An 18,664-nucleotide genomic window follows, 5' to 3' on the forward strand; every position below is an offset into this window, starting at 1 on the left:
CTTCCACCTTCACCACTGCGGGTGGCCAGCCCTGACCCTGGAATCCCCGTCCTTGTCCCCTCTTTGCTCCTAGGGGTGGCTTGTCCCTCGGTCCCTGCTCAGGCTAGCCCTGCCCTTCTGAGCACCTAGGACTTACCATTTCTAAACACCATTGATTAGCGTGTAAAATTGTGCGGTATTTTAGCCGCTTTTGCATGCTGTTTCTTCCCTGGTTGGCAACTTGCCAGTGGTCATGTCCCACTGCAATCCCCAAGTCTGCCTCTCATCTTAGCACCCTCCTTCTGTTACAGCTTCTAATAGCCTTGGGGCGGGAAGCTTGGAAGCACTATGTGAAAATGCCGTCAACATGGAGATTAAAGGTCAACATTATTATAGAGGTATGGCACATCATAGGTTTTTTAGAAGACAGCTTAATCGGGAGGATGTAGTCAGATGGTTGATACCTGAGAAGTGAGATGTCATGACATGTCCCCTCTGATACTCAGGACACTCTGGGGTGGGAGGGTTGGGGTGATGACAGCAGTGGGGGTTTATCATTCTCCTTACTTGAAGGGGTTAAGAGCACAGCTTCTGGAACTAGACCCCTGGCTTCAAATCATGGCTCTACCATTCAGTAGCTGATGGGCAAGTGACTTAATTTCTCTGTGCTCCATTTGTAAAATGGGACTAATAACACTACATACCTTATAGGCAGTTATAGGTATATACCTATATCTTATAGTTATTACCTATAAGAACTGCACCTCACGAGTGATAAACACTATGTGAAAGTCTGTGGTTCTCATCTTTCTGGCCTTTGTATTCTCTGGTGGAACAACCCACTCTGCTGTCTAAACCACTCATCTGAAGCCCCCACCCCAACTATGACTGTCAGCTGGTTCTATCTTGAAGGCCACTTGTAACCTTATGTCCCAAACAATAAACCTGCTTTCCTCATCCCTTCATCTGAGAATTTCTCTGACCTCAAGGTTCTATCGTTGCTTGGGTTTTAATTGCATCGAGGTCTAGGAGGCAAAGACAAAATGCTTGCTTGTGGGGGAGCCACAAGACACCCACAGGGGCATCTCACAATCTCAGGGCATGACCCTGGAGCATGACCTCTCCTTAAAAATCCTCTGATGCCTCCAACCCTTGCCTTCCTTAGTGAATAAACTGAAGCCCAAGAGGGGAAGCACCTTGACCCAGCTCGTGCCTTAACGTCAGACCTAAGCTTACTGAAGAGAAAGTAGAAAGTGTTCTACATCCAGCAGTGGCTGCTTTCACTAAACCATCCCTCTCCTATGGACAAGCGCCCACCTGCTGGCTGCCTCCTCGTGGCTGCGCAGAGCCAGAAGCTCCATGCAGGCAAGATGGCGACCCATTCATCTTGTATCCCCAGCCCTGAGCCCACAGGAAGGTCCCACACTCTGAATGAACTCGAGTATCTGTATCTTCATCCAAGCCAGAGATGGGCAGGGTGGGAACTCAGGAGGCAAGAGAGGCACTTTTCCGACCTTGCGGAGAGAGGAAGCTCAGTAGCCTCGGAGAGAAGGTGAGTGCTGCTGCTGCTGGATGGCGGGTATCCTGCCGGCAGCAGTGGGATTTGAAGGTAGACAGGAAAACTGGAGACCTCCTTCCCAAACTCCAGACTCGGAACCTCCACTAAAATGTCTAATTCTCACATGCCTGATCTTTCTTCCAGCCCCTCTTCATCTCTGGGCATGACAGCTCTGCTCTTCCAGCCACTTGGGCCAAAAGCCCAGTGTCATCTTTGACTCCTTTCTCTCACACCCACCTCTAATTCATTGCAAACAGCATCCTTGGCTCTGCCTTCCAAATACATCTAGAACTCAAATCCTCACACCACACCGACTGCTGTTACCTGGACTGACTGGTCCCGTACCCTACACCTCTACTTTGAGCCCTGCAATCTATTCCCACAGCAGACAGGGATCCTGCTGAAATGCAGGGGAGTCACACCACTCTCTACTCAGAGCCCTCCAATGGCTCCCCACCCCCAGCCCCATTTCCGAGGAGATGGCCTGTGGCGCCTCCAGAAGGTCGCCTTCCTCACCTGGGAGGGGTGAGGTGTGTCTCCTCTATCACTTCCCCCCCATGCTTATGCCCCTCCAGCCACCTTGGCCTCCTGCTGTTACTGGAATATACCACCCTGCCCTGACCTTTTAGCCTTTATGCTGGCTGTTTCCTCATAGGGAAGACGCACTCCTCCAGATGCTGGCATGACTCCCTGCCTCGCCTTCTTTAAGTCTTTGCTCGAATGTCACTTTCTCAATGGGGCCTACCCTGACTACCTGATTTAACTGTAACCAACAATTCTGACACGCTATAGAATTTACTCTTTGATCACATGTCACTGTTCATTGTCTCTCTCCCCTGCTAAGGACAAGGATTATCAGTCTTACTCAGGGCTGAGTCCCAAGTACCTAACAGTACCTGGGGCACAGTACTGCTGAAGGAATGGAGGGAGAGGGCTGGGCAGCCAGTCTCTGGCCTGCGAATGAGCTGACACTGCAGCTCACAGCAATGGGGGAAATCAGGTGGAAGGTGGATGTTTGATGGCCTGGCACATCTTCCGTCTCCCCACTTCCCCAGGTAGCCACTTTACCCAGGGGAAAACATGGCCTGGAAGAGGAGTGGCCGACTTTGTCTCCAGCTGCAAGGCAGAACTCAAGACTGAACAGAAAAATGTGACAACTACCCACTCGTCAATGGCTTCTTAAAGCAGGCAGGGTAAGTGACCCCAGTGCTATAACATAACCATCCTCAGCTTCTGTCCCATCCAGTTTTGTCTTTGATAAAGTTCCCTTTGAGTAGTCCTGTCCCTCCTCTCCAGACTGAGCTATGGGGAACTGGAGGGGTGAGGGGGTCTCATGGCTGCCAGCGCTCCAAACAGGAGAGCTGGGGAGGGGCGAGCCAGGGTCCCAGGGAGAAGGCCCCAGGAGATGGCTACAGCTCCCAGCTGAGCCTATTCTGCTGCCCCCAAACTCTCTGAGCCCTGAGCTTGCCATCTGTTCACCCCCACAGGGTTTTCTGGCGAACAGTATTGCCCATGTCGACCTGGAGGCGCTGGCCCAGGGATCGCCCCACCTTCCCAGAACGGTTCCCTCACTCCTGCCCCTTTTGGATTTGCAGCAGGGGGATGGCCATGCCCATTTCTGCCGCAGCTCTGTGCCTGCTCCCGAGGCACCGGGCGAGGAGCAGGTCGAGCCGGGCGCAGCGGGTCCAAGGCACAAGCCACAAGGATCCAGCCCACGGAGGCTGGGGAGGCGGCGGGTCCGTCCGGTGTCCCCACCCCAACCCCCCGTCCCCGCGCCCCGGCCGCCCCCGGTTACCTGTGCGAGTCCTGGTCTCCCCCGGGGGACGCTCCCGCCGGCGCTCAGTATGGGCGATTGGCGTCTTTGGGCCGCTTCAGCTGCACTTTGAGCCTCTTCATGCCGATCTGGAAGCCGTTCATGGCCTGGATGGCGGTCTGCGCGCTGGCCGGGTTGTCGAAGCTCACGAAGCCTGGCGAGACACGAGGGACGAGGGCCTGGGTTTCCACTGGGCCGCCCCGGCGGGGAGGGGTGAGTGGGGAGAAGGTCGGGAGCCGAGGGCAGGGGCGGGGCCGGGGCCGGGCGGACGGCGGCCCCTCCCAGCGCTCCCGCCGCGCCTCCGGGCAGGGGCGGGGCTCAAGGCTCCTCCCCCGGGCCCCGCCCCCGGCCGGCCTCACGCCCCCCTCGAGCCCTTGTGCGCTTGGCCTCTCCTGGGGTGGGCGCTTCCGAGGCTCCAGGCCTCCCCAGTTTCACCTCGTCTTCTGGCGGCGCCCTCTCCCCGGGGCAGGGAGCCCGCGGCACAGTGGGGCTCGGACAGGCGCCCGCCCCCCACCCCGGCCGGCCCCGGCACCTCAGCCCTCTCCTGCGGTGGGAGAGGGCGGACACACCTGCGGGTGGAGGAGTTTATTGGACACTGTCCTCCCTGACAGGAGGGGGCCTGGCAGCGGGAGGGCACAGGGTGCCGGCCTGGGGAGAGAGAGGAGTGCGAGGGAGAGGGAGAGGAGGCACCACGGAGAGAACTTCACCACCGTTTGGGGCCACCCCCCTCGCGAGTGCCGCGGGGCCGCGGGGGAGGGCAGAGGCTGACAGTCCTCGCGGCCCCCCCTCCCCTTCCCGGTCCTGGCCAAGGCTGTCCCCAGCCGGGCTCCTGGTGGACACTGGAGTTCAGTGCAGACCGATTCACATTAACCCACCAACTCGTACCCAGGGGCTGTCGGCATCTTCCTTTTATTTAATAAAATTCCAAGCCCTGGGAGCAGGTGCTCTTGCCCTGGACTAAGCGAGCACCAATCAACGTGTCCCCTATGATCCCCTTATAACAATAATAATAGTAGTATAACAATAATAGTACAAATGAATACTACCAGTAAAAATCAGTTGAGAGCGTCATGTACCACACACTGTGGAAGTGCCTTTCACCCACCCCTTCACTTCCCCCAGTATCCCAGGACAGGATACAGAAGCATCCATGGCTCCCAGTCACCCTCTGAAACATGCAGTTCCCAGCTGCAGATGGACCAGTGTCCCAAAGTTCATTTAGAAGTCACCTTTTTGACACGTGGTATGCATTCCCTTATAGAGACTACGTGTTACTTCGGCATGCCCCAGAACGGCCCCAGAGGCGCTCCTTGAGAAAAGGGGCTTCTTTGGTCTCAGAGGGTTTTAGCCAGCCCCCTCTGGGAGAGTTCAAGTCACATTAAGAAGTAAAAACATCCCCTTCACACCTCAACTTCTCCAATACATAAGCCTTCATATCTTTGCTTAACCTAGTATTTCCTGGAATTGATTTGACTTAGAGGCCTTTTCTCTTGTAAATTCTGCCTTTTCTCTTGTAAATTCTGCCTTTTATTTATTTTTCCTGTAAAATCTCCCTTCGTTTCAAAATATATGAAACTAAGCTTGGCAAAGTTCCCAGGCCATCCTGCAAACCTGCCTCATTTTGGGTGCTTATCCCCAAAAGGCCATTAGATATATAAGGGATAGATGGACAGACCCACTGAAGCAGAAGCTGTCTTGGTTAATTGTCCCCATACCTCCAGTTTGCCTGTGGCCCCTTCCTCACTCTCCTCCTGTAGTGACTTTCTCCCTTTTTACCTTGTCCCCATCTGGCCTCTTTTCTCTTTCTGTTGTGTCCTTCCTGCATTTGCTCACATTTGCTCTTGCAGCCATGCAACCATCAAAGACAGGGGAGGGGGGGTGTGTTTGCGCATGTGCGTGCACTCAGCACGAGCAAGGATCCGGTTCCCAAAGCTCAGACGGAACAGGTCAGAGGCGGGCCTGAAGCAACACAGCCAGTATTTGTATAAGGCTATATGCCAGAAAAGATAGGAGAGATTTAGGATTATCTATACTCGCAGATCAGTGTGAATAATCCCAATTCTTCCTCTCATCGCCTCCTGGCCCATCCCCTCCCCACCAAATTATATGTCTGATGACTAGTCAAGTTGTTAGCAGAGCAGAGCAGTTTTCAAATGTGTGAACTGTGTATCCGTTGCACTGCTTTTCCCCAGACTAAGGAGGGGGTTGAACTAAAGCCTCTCTCCCGACCAGGACAAGATGGCCGAACTGTGGTTGACGGTTACATACACCCCTCCGCTTCTCAGTCACCAGCACCGCCAGCTCCAATTCTGCATTGCTACGTGCACATCGTGGCTGTTTTTGCAAGGGAGGACAGGAGAAAGATAAAAGGGGCTGGAGGTGCTGTAATGTAAAGGAAGGGACAGCCACCGAGGGGGAAGAGGGGACAGAGGAGTCCTGGAGGAGGGAAGCCCAGCCTTCACGGAAGAGTCTAGAGTCTCCAGAAGCCCAGGGGATGGAAAAGATTCCTGGCCTGAGGTAACTTTTCTTCCTCAACTAGTTTTCTTAACTGTCTCGCAGTCCGGCCAGGGAGCTTGTCCCTCACTGACAGGGCTCTGGGCACCATCTCCATGGTTACGGTGTCCAGTCCTGTCTTCCACCTCCCAGAGCCCCTTCCCCATTCTTTCTACCCCGACCACGAGAAGCCTCGCAGGTAGGAGGCCATCCTGGTGCCCCTGCCCCAACCCTTCTTTCAACTTGGCAACGATTTGTGCTGCACAGACGCTCACAGGCCTCTGGAAGATTCTGTTTATGCTTATGAAGAGTGAGTGGGGCCTTTGAGGGGTTCACTTTAACATAGGACCACGTTTACAACAAAAATGGCCCCTCCTTTTGGGACTGTCGGGGGATTAGCAGTTCCTGAGGGTCCACTCTGGCCAAGCCCCTCGCACACAGCATCTCATGGAAGTACTGCATTCCCAAAGGTGACTGTTAACATCCCCGTTTCACCAGTGAAGACACGAGGCTCGGAAGAGTTCAACCACTAGCCCATGAGTGAATGCTGGAGTTTGTTCTCACAGCAAAGGTCTCTGGGAAAGTTTCAGAAGGATCAGCTGTGAACCAGAACCCCAGAGGCTTAAGGAGAAACAGCTGGACCCAGCAAGCATGCAGAAGACTGTCCTGCCGGTGGAGGGTCAACGCGAGAAGTTTGTTCAGAAGAAAAGAGCCGGAGTGGAGGTATGCAGAGGACTTTTTCCCAAAAAAAGCAGGGGAAAAACTTTGGTCCTGGAGAATTGAAATGGGTTACTGAAAAGGGTGGTGTGTGGGCAAACTGAGGAAATGCCTTTGAAAACGGGGTTGCTCTCACGTCAGGGACAGCCAGGAAAAGCACAGACGTAGCGAGGCTATGACTAACGACTAAGCCTGCTCTAGCCCAGGCGCCAGCAGTTTGTGTGCTCTTAGCAGTTTTCTTTATTAACATCTGAGGCTTTCTTAAAGAACAAATGCAAAGATTTCCAGTTTGTTGTGTTTACATGCAGAATTGTCATTTGTCAGAAGAAATACTGGACAAACGGTGGAGGGGTACAACCCTGTCTGTTTCTTGGACTTTGTTTTCCCAATATCCAAAGACAAAGGAGCAGCTGAGGCCACTCTGTGCCGCTGAAGTAGGACACATTTCCAGGGGAAGGGACAGTGGTGCAAAGGTCTTGATGGCTTTGGCGAACATGCTCTAAAACCTCAAGCCCTTCTGGTTCTGGAAGGTTGGTCTCCAAACTGGAATTTCCTTCACATGCTCTTCCTGATGCTTTTATACTCTTGTACCTTCTCCCCTCTATTACCTGCAAGCTGTGATCTGGCTTCCCTGGCCAACATAGCCTCCTACTCTGTCCTCACTGCCCCAGAATCTGGGGGTCAACCTGGAGATAATGAGCTTCTGGCAGACTCAGCTCTAGTTGCATGTGTGGCTTTCTGGGGACTGGACCCCTCAATTCTTGGTGAATCATGAGTGGCTCTGGCCCCAGAAGGAAAGGCTGACGGAGGTAGAACAGGAGAGGGAGTAAGGAGCAATGGAGGAGAGAGCTGTGGGAATGAGGTGGGATTCCAGGTCTGAAGCAAATCAGAACACAGAATACCCAGTTCAATTGGAATTTCAGATAAACAATGAATTCTTTTTAAGCGTAAGTGTATCCCAAATATTGCATGAGCCACACTGAATGTAACATTTAGAACATACTTACACTAAACATGCATCCATTGTTCATCTGAAATCCCAATTTAAGTGGGCATCCTATATTTTATCTGACAACCATACTCCTAGACGCCCCCAAGTCCTCTCCCATCTAACATCCTGCCACCAGGCTAATTCCCTGGAAGCTGTTATCTCCATTCTACTATCTCAGCTCGAAGACCTCCCACCCTCTTCCACGCCACCACACCACATGAAACATCTGCATTTGAATGGTCAGAACCCTCCCCAGCACAGACCCTCCCTCACAGCTGGTCTGCCCTGAACCTTCCTGTCTCCCTAAAGCCTCCAGCTTCCTCACTCGCTATCCTTTGTCTCTTCTCATTCCAGCCCCATGCCCTTGTCCGTTCTATTTGCCCTGCATGGAATTCCACCACCCCCACCCCCACCCCCACCCCCTTCCTTTATTTACATCCACCTGCCTTTCTCATGCCTGCATTACTTGGTGCCTTGCAGATTTCACTGCTGTTAAGTAGGTGTGGTTTTCATCTAAGCTCAGGCCTGAGGCTTCCTGAGGGCAGGGACCATTTTCCTGTTCCTGACTCCTCAACAATGTGGCTCTGGTGGCCTGAGAGGGATGGGTGGGAGAAGGAGACTTCATTGGATGGCAGGAGGGGAGCAAAGAGCAGGGAAGACAGAGATGGGGGGTGGGGGCAGGGCAGAGAGGTGGACAGAGGAAGCCAAGGGGCAGGCAGGGTCGGGGCCTCGGCTGGGCAGAACCCCCACCCCAAGGATCATGCTCAGTTTTCACCCCAGGGCCGCTCTGACTGTGAGAGAAGAGGGGCTGCTGGGAGAACGCGTGTTGCGAGCACTCTCACTGCCCCCTCCACCCCTGCCCAAGGGGGCTCCTCCCCCTCCTCAGTTGGTGGGAATTGGGCCTGTGGCTGGGAGGGGAATCTGTCTCTTGAACTGGGATGGAGGAGATGGGGAGCCAGGCAGGGGGTGGGCAGGGAAAGCCAAGAAGCCAGAAGAACAGCAGAAGAGAGAAGAGGGGTGAGAGATGGGGGCTGGCGGCCGGGCCATGGGGAGCCCCTGGGGGAGGCCACGTGACGGAGCAGGAGGAAAGCTGTTGGACACCGGTAAATTGGTGCGAGCACCGCCCTGTCCTAGGTGAAGCTAGTTGGTTTGTTATCTTTACCCACCAAAGCATTTACTTTGGTTAGTCGCCCGATCCACAAACACTTTCGAGGAGATGACATTACCGAAAGGGAGGAACATCTGCATCAGCTCAGCGTCCCCAAACTCCTGGGGCAGATGGTAGATGAACAGGTTACAGCCCTCGGGCCCTGCGGTGAGGGGAGGGGGTGGGGCAGGGAGGAGGGATGGCAGGGGAGGGGAAGAGAGAGACAGAGGAGAGGTGAGCGAGTTAGGCAGCGGCAGCAGGGAGGGGTGGGGGCAAGGTTAGGAGGGGGGGGTCTCATCCAAGATCCAAGAAGAGTGGGGGCTGCTGAACCCCCAGTCTGAGCTCTGGTCTCCGCTCTGCCCTTGGGCAAGTCACTGAACCTCTCTGTGCCTCAGTCACCTTTTCTGCAAAATGGATCTGTAACAGGGTGCCTGCCTGGCAACTCTGGGACTCCAGGGACGGAGGTGACAGGTGAATGGGGCGAATACAAGGCCTGATTAGCAGTGGAAATCAGGTGCTAAGAAGAGGCAGAGATTGGGAGACCTGAGAGGACCTGCTGTGCCTCCCTCCTGCCCGGCCCCTGCTCAGGGGAGGACAGAGAAAATCAGCATGAAGCAGCCATGCGAGTGGTACGGGTGCAAGGGGTGGAGAAGCTTCACTTCACCTTCTGCATCCATGGGGTGGCAGCTCAGCCCATCCTCCTCCCTGGCCTACAGCCACTCCTTCCCATCTGGTTCCCAACGCCGCACCTTCCCCTGCCCCAAACATCAGACTCAGCCCTGGTCTGAGGGCAGAAATCGAGATTTATCCTGCCCCTCCTGTGGGCAAGGTGTGCAGGAGGGGCTTCACAGCAAGGCTCTGCAATTGGCCAAGGTACCCACAAGCTTCATTACATGAAAGGCTCTCCGTTGCATTACAACAATAACAGCCCTGCCACTTCTATCGCTTGTCACCCCCACTTCACAGATGAGGAAACCGAGACCCAGAGAGGTTAAGACACCTGCCAAAAGTCACACAGCCAGTAGGAGGTAGAGCCAGAATGCGGACCCAGGCCACCTGCCTCCATATTCTGTGTTTTCCTCTGTCTAACCTATCTGTCATCCATCTCAACGACCCAGAAACTATGAACACAGTTGAGACCTTTGGATTTCGGCAATTTCCAAATAGCTGAAGATATACATTACTCTTTTTCAATGACCCAAATGCTCAATTTTTAACTTTTGAAATGGAAATCTCTCCAAGATACTTCATCTGTTTCCTGCCATCTTCAACACAGTAAGCCACATGTGATTTAACCTTCGAAAGTGTGGTCATTTCAATGGTTTCCAGCCCACGGAGGACACACAAAGGAAATAGCTGCATTTGCTAGAATTGTGTTAAGAATCAAGGTTCTGATCAGACGCTACTGGAAACTAAGCATGAGCTCAAAAGTGAAGGCTGTAAGGCACCGACATAGGCTGATATGTGACTTTTACAGCCAGAACCAACTGTCGTGGTTCTCTGGGAAGGGCAAGGCTGCCAGAAAACTCAATCCTGGAGCAAAGAGCTCGCTCTGCAGTCTCTCTGCTCTGCAGTCTCTCTGCTGTTTTCTTCCTCTCCTCTCCCCTCCCCCTTTCCTCTTTCCTCTCTCCAGAGACTCCTCTGACCACCAAGGCCACCCTCTAAGCTGCTGACCTCCGTGGTCCTTGGTCCCTGCCCTGCACCACCTGCCCACTCCCTGGACGGCTGTCTCCCGGGCAAACTGCCAGCTGACGGCGCATTCAGAACCGGCGCAAGCGTGCTCCCTTACCCATTTCCAGGGGTCCCTGGTACTGGATCCCTCCAAGTTCTGGTGGCCTGCCCCCCTAGCCCATCCCCTCTAGCCATGTGTATTTTCACTGGTTCATGCTCTGTGAATTGTCCCTTTGATTGTCCCCAGCTAGATGTGAGTCCCCTTGGGGCAGGAACCAGCTTGCAGGCCTAACCTAAGCTGCCCTTTCTCCAGGACTCCCACCCACGTACTCCCCACACCTCTCCCTTCTAGTGCTCCCTGAGTCCACACTCTATACTCTGCTGTCTAAGGCTCTTTCTCTTTTATGTCTGGGAGGTTTTCTCTCCAGCTAGATAGGATGCTCTCTAGGGACGGGGGCATTTGCCCTTTCCTGTGCTCCTGTCCACCCCACCCCAGGCCCCCAGCACCTGCCTTCCCTCTTCCTCCCATCGCCAGGCTACCCTCTCTTCAGGCTACCCTCTCCACTCCACACTATGCTGATACCTGCCTTGAACTTGGGGCCCGCGCTCCAAGTTCAAGTTCTGCAAGATGCTTTATGTGAATGCTGTGTCTGCTCTCTTTAAAGAGAAAAGGAACCTTTGAGGCCAAGACCAGTAGGCTTCGTCCCATCAGCACGGTCTGTGCTGAGCCCCACAGGGACAGCTCTCCCAGCCCCAGCCCAGCCCAGCCCCCTGCCCCTCACCCCTCAACAGGCAGACTATGAATTGTCTTTCTCCAACTGCCTTTGAGCCCTCACTGCATACCCTCGTTCACAGATTATAGAGCATCCAGATGGCCTAACTGGCAGGGCTTGGGAGATCAGTCTGGTCCAACCCAGCCTTCTGAGAAACGGTGGATTGGAGCTCCACAGATAGACAGTGACTCCCCCGACCACAAAGCAGTCCCTGGCAGAGCCAGGAACGGAGCCAACCCTAAGAGTAACCGTGGCATGTCTGTGGAGCAGGCTACCTCTGGGGATTCAAGCATCTGCTGGTTGTCAGGTTCGGCTCAAAGTCAAGGAGCTGGAAAGAGGATCCCCCCCTAGCAACCAGTGTGTCCTAGTATTTCAATGGCATTAGAGAGGGGGAAGTGACCATAACCTAAGGAGGCCAACCACGAGCATGGGAACGCAGCTTGCTTTCTCATCCGTGCCTCATGCGGACGTGGCTGTGGTCGGGCTCCAGTCCACCCTCTGCTTGTCTCAGCCCCATCCCCAGGCTCACCTCATGCCTTTGCAACACCCTTGCCCTAGCCCCTCCCCATGCCCTGTTCCCCAGGGTGGCTCATTCTGTGCATGGCAGTCAGGGAGAATGGGGACAAACGTGGGAGATCCCTCAGTCCAGAGACCACAGTGGCGACTGGCCACACAGCGCCTGGTGTTGGGAGCGGGGCATGGTGGTGCGGAACTGAAGCTGCTCAGAGATGGAGAGAAGATATGAGGAGTCCAGAGCTAGACACATGCGGTGCACTGTGGGACATGGGGGGCAGTGCAGGGAGCAGGTGGAGGGCCTGAGTGGTAGGGGCTGTCATGTGTTGGTCAGAGCAGTGTGTCTGTGTGTGTGTGCACGCGCGCGCGCGCAGCAGGGTTTAGAGTCCCCTGGGCTGAAGGCCTGAAGGCAGTGGAATGACAAAAGTAGTAGCGCCTGTGGGTACAGCTCTTGGTTCTGGCCTGAGACAGGCGACACTGGGACTCCTGGACCCCATCCCTTGCAGTTCGGATCTGACTGGTGTGGTGCTGAAAGGCTTGCACTGGCTGGGAGGAGAGCAACAGCAGGGCAGGCTCCAGGGCCACCGCCCAGTGAGGGGCCCCTGTGGGAGGGGCAGGGCGGATGGACCACCCCTCACCCCCACTTTACCGATGGTGAGCCCAGATATCACTCAGACATGGACAAGTGGCCCCACTGTGCAGGACACCAAGGCCGAGAGGGAGGCATGGGCGGGAAGTTGGACCCCAATGACTTTGCTCCCAAGCCCAGGCTCTCAGCCGTCCAGGCTCTGGTGCCTGTTTGCGTCCTGCTGACCAAAGGAATTTGGACCAGCAAACCGGGGGTCCTTCCCAGGTCTAACCTACAGCCCACAGCTCTGGGATAATCTGCTGCAGGGGCTCTGTGCCAGCCATTTGGAGACCAGTGGAATCCCCGGGCCATGTGGGCTACTGGGACAGTGTGGTGGCTTCACGGGCAGGGTGCCCCTTTCCATGGGGGTGGGGAGGACAGGGCCTTGTTAGCATTCCTTCCCCGTCAAACTGAGCTCTCTCGGGTGGGCTTGTTCACCCAGCTCTTCTAGGTCTCTGGGCTCTGGGATGGGAAAACACTGGGGGTCTTCATGAGGCCCAGCTTCCCTGGGCCCACTGGCCTCGCCTGGCCCACCCTGTCCACACCAGGGCCTCTGCATGTCGCTTCCGGGGTCTCCTTCTCGCCTGAGGCCTGCACTGGAGCGTTCCCACCCCCTCACCTCCTGTGAACTCCTGCCCTGCGAGCTCTGCCTGTCTCCCGGTCACCCAGAGGCCACAACTTCTGTCCATCATGAACTGGTCTCCCTACTCCCCCCACATTCAGCCATGAACATTCCTACTTTTTTCCTTCCTTTTCACTGGGGGGAGGGGGACTCTGGGACCCCAAGTCGTCCAGGGCCCCATCTTCCTAACCTCCCACCACTGGAGTTGGCAGAGCTGCCCACGAGACACCTCTGTGCTTGGATTGGAGAGCGCCACATCGCACAATCCTGCCACCTTCCCTCACCCTCAACACAGCACACAAATATGGTCATCTTTCCAACAAAACACCCAGCCAAAGGCCCAGGAGAGCAGCCTCTTTGGGGAGAGAAGGGGAAAGGGAGGGGCCTGGGAGCCCGGCTCGCAGACTCACCTTCTCTCTGTTGCTGTGGGATCATTGGAGGTGGCTGAGGAAAGGCCTGGCTTATCTGACCATAGGCAGCAGGGTAGGCGGCTGCTGGAGGGCCAACAAGAAGAGGCAAGAGCGAGGGACGATGACAGTGACACAGAGAGAGACAGGGTGAGAGGCAGGAAGAAAGAGAAATTTCAGTTTTGAGCAGTAAAAGCGGACCAGACAACAAGTGCATTCAGCTCAGCCACTTAAGATAAAGCCAGCTATCAGTAGTAATGGAGAGGCGGCACAGTGAAGAGAAGTGTGTGTATGCGTGGCTGTGTGCGTGCTGCCCAGCCCAGGGGAGGGAGGGAGGGCCTTGGGCTTTACAGTGGCTAATCCCCTCCCCCTGCCAGCGCTGCCTCTTCTCGCCCCTGCCTTTTCCTACCTCTGGTTGCCTATCCTTCCTTGTTCCCTGTCACCCTTGCGTATGCCGGGGAATGGAGGGGAGGCGAGAGGTTGAAGCCACTTCCCTTCCAGGATCTCTCCTTCCTTCAAACCCAGGTATCTAGCTTCCTGGGCCAGTGATTGTGGACTGCAGTGGGCAGCACCCCCACTCCGGCCTCATCCCCCGTGCTGCTGTGTAGCTTGGTGCTCCTGGACAAACTGGCCGTGGCAGCCCCATGGGGAGGGAAATCTGGCGTCAAAGATGAGTAACTGTACAGCAAGCTCAAAGCTTCAGCCTGGCTCATCAAGGCGGCGGAAGTTCTCACCACCCACCACTGCCACAATGGGTAAACTCTGCCTGCATGCTAGGGGGCCTGCACAGAGGGAGGCAGCCTGGAGTCCGGGTCTCTGGCAGTGGAGCCCTCCCACCTTCCACCAAAGACCCCCACCACTCCCTCCCTCCCCCCCCCACACACAGTGCTGAGCCCAGGCCTGGGGTGGGGAGAGGCCGTGGTGCCAGGCAGGAGTGGGGACGCGCGGATACTAACGACCTGCATACTGCTGCACTCCAGCGTAGGCCTGCTGCAGGGGGTCCGCGGCGGTGGGGCTCTGTGCTGCAGGGGAGCCAAGGGGGCAGAGGTCAGTGACGCCACCCAAACCAGCCCCTCCCCTGCAATGCCCATGGAGGTGACACTGGCTGCATCGCCCTTCCCAGCTACTGTGGTGTCTGCCTTGGGGCAGGTCATCTGGGACAGGAACCCTGAGTGCCTGGACCCTGTTGGGGCTGTCTTCCCCAGTCCAGGGCCCTGAATAGGGTGAAGGTTGCCCACCCTGGCTGGGGGATGCAAGCTGCAGGGGCCTGGGGTGGGGTGAGATGGGTAGTTCACGCAGAAAGCTGGGAAGGGCTAGGAAGGAGATGCCAGAGGAGGCTCGGCCATGAGTGGCTTCATCGGGACACATAAGGGACCCAGCCCCAGAGAAGAGCTGTGGGAAAGCAGGGAATGGGGTGAGAAGCTGTTAGCAGGATAGTCCCATCCTCATTTATCCCCAGCAGAAGTCAGGGGCAGACCCCAGCTGGGTGAAACGAAGGGCACAGGAGGCCTCACCATGCCCCTCTGTCCTCCTGGGCCACCCCGTCTGCTCAGAGGGACCCCCTCCTTTGTTCTTAGGGAGTTTGCGTAAGACATGCAGGCTTCCCTCAGCAAGGACTGGCCACACAAGTGAGGCCTTCCCCATGGGCTCAGAGAGGAGTGGTGCCCACAGAAATGGAAGAACCAGCAGACCAACGATCTTCCTCCCGCCCAAATTCGTGAGTCTAGGATGTCTACTGCCCAGTGCGAGGAGAGAACAGTTGTGCTGCTGCTTTTGCAAGCAACTTGGGGCAGCTGGATGTGGGGAAGCGTGGTTTATTTGCTGCCTCTGCTGTGTCTACAGACGCTGTGGGCAAAAGCCTGGTGCATGGGCCAATGGTGGGTACTGCCTTTGGTGACCATGGCTAGGGATGACTGACGTGGAAGTGGGCGGGCCTTGGAGGGCCATGGAGGTGGATGGGGACCGATCCAGCTGCACTGTATTTAGGGCAAACTGTATAATACAGGGAGGCAGAAAGAAAACCATCTGGGCTTATCTGCCCGGCGACCTAGGCCAGTCAAGCTAAGTGGCGGGGCCAGACCTTGGGGCCTGTAAACCAGGAAGAATTCCTAAACTTCCCTTTTGAGCTCTTGTTGCTGAACTTCAGTAACATCCCACTAGAACAACAGCACCTGGGCCTCAAGGTAACCAAGGGAAATCCTCGGGCAGAGATCCTTAGAGACAGTGCAGATGGCAGCAGGGAAGCTGAGCCAGGGCACTGCCCAGAGCGGGAGCAGAAGATGGGTCACCATGGAGGCCCTTTCCTGACCCTATCCTATCCCTACCCCTCTATTTCCCTCACAGTGGAGACTGGAGCCAGGAGCTCCCAGGACCGAGCGGGTAGCAGTGTTTGGTGGGCTGGGTCTCCTCCCTCCTGCTGCTCCCTCTCCCTGACCCCTGTACCAGCCTCAGCTCTCTGGACAGAGAGTCGTGTCCAGCTCGTCCTCTTGGTCTCCCAGGCTGCCCAACCTTACACACTGCCTTTCAGCAAATGAGAAAAAGGTGTCTCTTTTTCTGGGCACAGTTTGGTGCCTTCTGTAAAATAAAACCTGCACAACCTGCAGGAAAGCCCCCACCCTCTGCACGGTGCCAGGATCACAGCAAGTGCTCAGCAAATCCTGTGACACAGGGAAGGAACGCATGGTCCTTCACAGTTAGGAGCCACCCCTTCAAGGGTGTGACGTGGTAGTAAAGGCCACACCGTGTGCTTCCAACATGATTTCGGTGAGCAACAGGAGGAAGGGAGCAGAGAAGCTACCTGGGGCGAAGAAGTGGAGAAAAGCATTTCCGAGACCCCTTTCTACTCTGCTTAATGACCTCATTAGTAACTGCCAGCGAGTGAACATTTTGAAGGATCTCGCTCATTACAGCGACTCCAAACTCTGCATTTAAAAATGGTAAATTAATTTTTTTAATGTACTACTTCTCTCCTTTCCTTCCTTCCATCCCTCCCTCCTGTTCTGGCAGGGAATTGTTTATGGGATGTGGCAGATTGTTACAAATGGGGGAGAGAAACATCTCCCAATCCCACGAGGAAAATAGCTCCCAGATGCTGGTGGGGGTGGGGAAGGAACAGGTTTGTCAAAATCCAGAGCTCCAGATGGGCTTGTAGGCATGGAGGAGGGGGAAATGAAACCACCCAGATGTGCTGGGGACTGTATGTCCCAGCCCAGGAGCCTGAGGTAGGAGGAGCCCAGGAACCTGAGGTTGGTAGGCTCTCTCCCACCTCCAGCTTGCCAAGCCCCTGCCCTGCCTCCCCTGCCAGCTAGGAGTCTTCATCCTGAAGCAACACTCCAGACTCTCTGCACCCGGCTGCTTCTTTCTTTAGCCTCTATGCACTGAGGGGTGAGATGAGGGGCAAGCACTGGAACACGATCAAGGACAACTGCAAGTTCAAAGTCAGGACATTCTCCTCTTTTTCTCCAGCACAGTGACCTTGTATTCTGCTGCTGCTGCTGGAACTTTTATGTGCTCTGGCTATCTGGGCCTCATTCCAGACACTGAAATCAGAAGTTCTGGGCTTCTGTGGGTTTACATAGCCACCCAGCGGATTCCGATGGACAACCCGAGTGTGAAGCGCTACGCTGCCGCCGACTGCTGAGTCACACCAGGCCGACCTCTTCCGCCCGAGTGGGGCCAGCCCCCTCACCTCCCCGACCCCTGCCAGGCAGGCCCCCTCCTGCCTCTGGGGCTCCAGGACAGCCGCTCCACAGCATGTGTGTCTTGTTCATCCTCTCCTCCCCAATTCCTGCCCATCTGCTAAAGCCCAATCTGAGCCTCCTGTCAGGGCAGCTCTGTTGGGCTTCTTCAGCCTATAGAGCTCTCCCTTCATCTGAATCCTTTAGCACCTCAAGTTGGAAAACATTCACTCTTATCAGACTCCATGTTGCTTATTGTTTCCACATTCCATAGATGTATGTTGTGCTCTTAGCTGGACTCTGCCCTCCTTCTGGGGTCCCCCTTTCATCCAGCAAAGGCTGGGTACTTGTGGAGTCTCTGTAACCACATCATCTGACCTCTAGGAGGGACAGCACTCGTACCTCTCGGATACATCGCCCCTTGCTAGTTTCCTCTAGGGCTTCAGGCCCAGCTTTCCTGCTCTGTCAGTTCATCCTCAAGACCAGAGACAGGAGCTGCTTTGACTTAACTGTACACTCACACCATGGGAGAAGTGCTAAGTTTGAGAGGAGCAAAGGTAATCAGGACTGGCCTCCTGGATCTTCCTGTGAGCCAAAAGTCACGAAAGCAGGAGCTGGGAGCTGTCCGAGGTGCTGATCCTCTGTCTGAAATGCTGACGGGGTTTTGAGGGCACCAAGGGACCGAAATGGTACATACTGGTCAGAATGTCGATCTATATATCTCCCCCAAAAGTCTCTTCCCAAAAGAGTCTCTTCCTACTTAACACTAAATATAATTATTCTTTAAGCTTCTATTCCCTTTCTTATTACCGTATTTCCCCGAAAATAAGACCGGGTCTTATATTAATTTTTGCTCCAAAAGACGTATTAGGGTTTATTTTCAGGGGATATCTTGTTTTTCATGTACAACAATCCACATTTATTCATGTACAACAATCTACATTTATTCATGTACAAAAATCTACATTTATTCAAATACTGTCATGTCATCTTCTTCTGGAACATCATCATAACTCTCCAAACTCCGATTTCCGGCTTGAATTTCTTGCGACTCCATTTTCTGCAGAACCATTGGCCCCAATCTCTCATGTCCAGCAATAGAACTCTCCTTAAATGAGCACTTCTTGTCCATGTAGCCTGCTCGTAGTGCACTGGCAACACAGCTGTCAGTGATCTTATCCCATGAATTCTTCACCCAAGTCACAATCTCTTGCAGGCTAGGCTTCACAAAGTTTCCACACTGATTTCTTTCCATTCTATTTTCAATGTAGTCATTGATTTCCATGCGCAAATGGTCCTTGAATGGCTTGTTTATTGCAATATCAAGAGTCTGGAGGTAGGCAGTCATTCCTGCGGGAATCATTATTTGATCTATTCTTCTCTCTGCAAGGAAGTTCTTCATGTCTTTACTGCGATGAGTGCTGGCTGAATCCCACACTAGCAGACCTCTTTGGCCACCTCGCAAAACAAGTGGCAGCATTAAATCGACCCACTTCCTTATAACTGCTTGTGTGCACCAGGCTTTTTCGGTTTCAAGAACATAAATGCCTGAAACACGTTCAACATTATCTTTCTTGCCCTTCGTGATGATTAGAGGTGGGGCTTTCTTTCCATCCAGATGAATTGCCAAAATACAAGTAACACGTCCACTTTGGTAACCAGTGGAGGGAGTGTA

The 18,664-nt window shown here is 54.6% G+C and overlaps 1 protein-coding gene across 50 annotated transcripts in view; it reads right to left on the reverse strand.

Annotated features, from left to right (window-relative positions):
• Positions 1–18,664, reverse strand: part of CELF4 (CUGBP Elav-like family member 4) — a 298,098-nt gene that overhangs the window by 7,357 nt on the left and 272,077 nt on the right. For 7 of the 50 annotated variants that reach the window (XR_004421054.1, XM_033087257.1, XM_033087262.1 and 4 more), the window contains exons 9-12: positions 14,269–14,334; positions 13,316–13,399; positions 8,718–8,861; positions 3,333–3,504 (exon numbers count right to left, since the gene is read on the reverse strand). Coding sequence is in view for 49 of the 50 variants with exons in the window: in XM_033087257.1 (XP_032943148.1) it covers positions 3,377–3,504; positions 8,718–8,861; positions 13,316–13,399; positions 14,269–14,334 (422 nt within the window). In the remaining variant the exon portion in view is untranslated. Of the gene's footprint in view, positions 1–3,332; positions 3,505–3,919; positions 3,999–8,717; positions 8,862–13,315; positions 13,400–14,268; positions 14,335–18,664 lie in introns of all 50 variants that reach the window. The other 43 variants (XM_033087268.1, XM_033087267.1, XM_033087275.1 and 40 more) reach the window with 13 other exon arrangements.

Source organism: Rhinolophus ferrumequinum, chromosome 19 (assembly GCF_004115265.2).
Source record: "Rhinolophus ferrumequinum isolate MPI-CBG mRhiFer1 chromosome 19, mRhiFer1_v1.p, whole genome shotgun sequence".
In the NCBI taxonomy this organism is placed as follows: Eukaryota; Metazoa; Chordata; class Mammalia; order Chiroptera; family Rhinolophidae; genus Rhinolophus; species Rhinolophus ferrumequinum.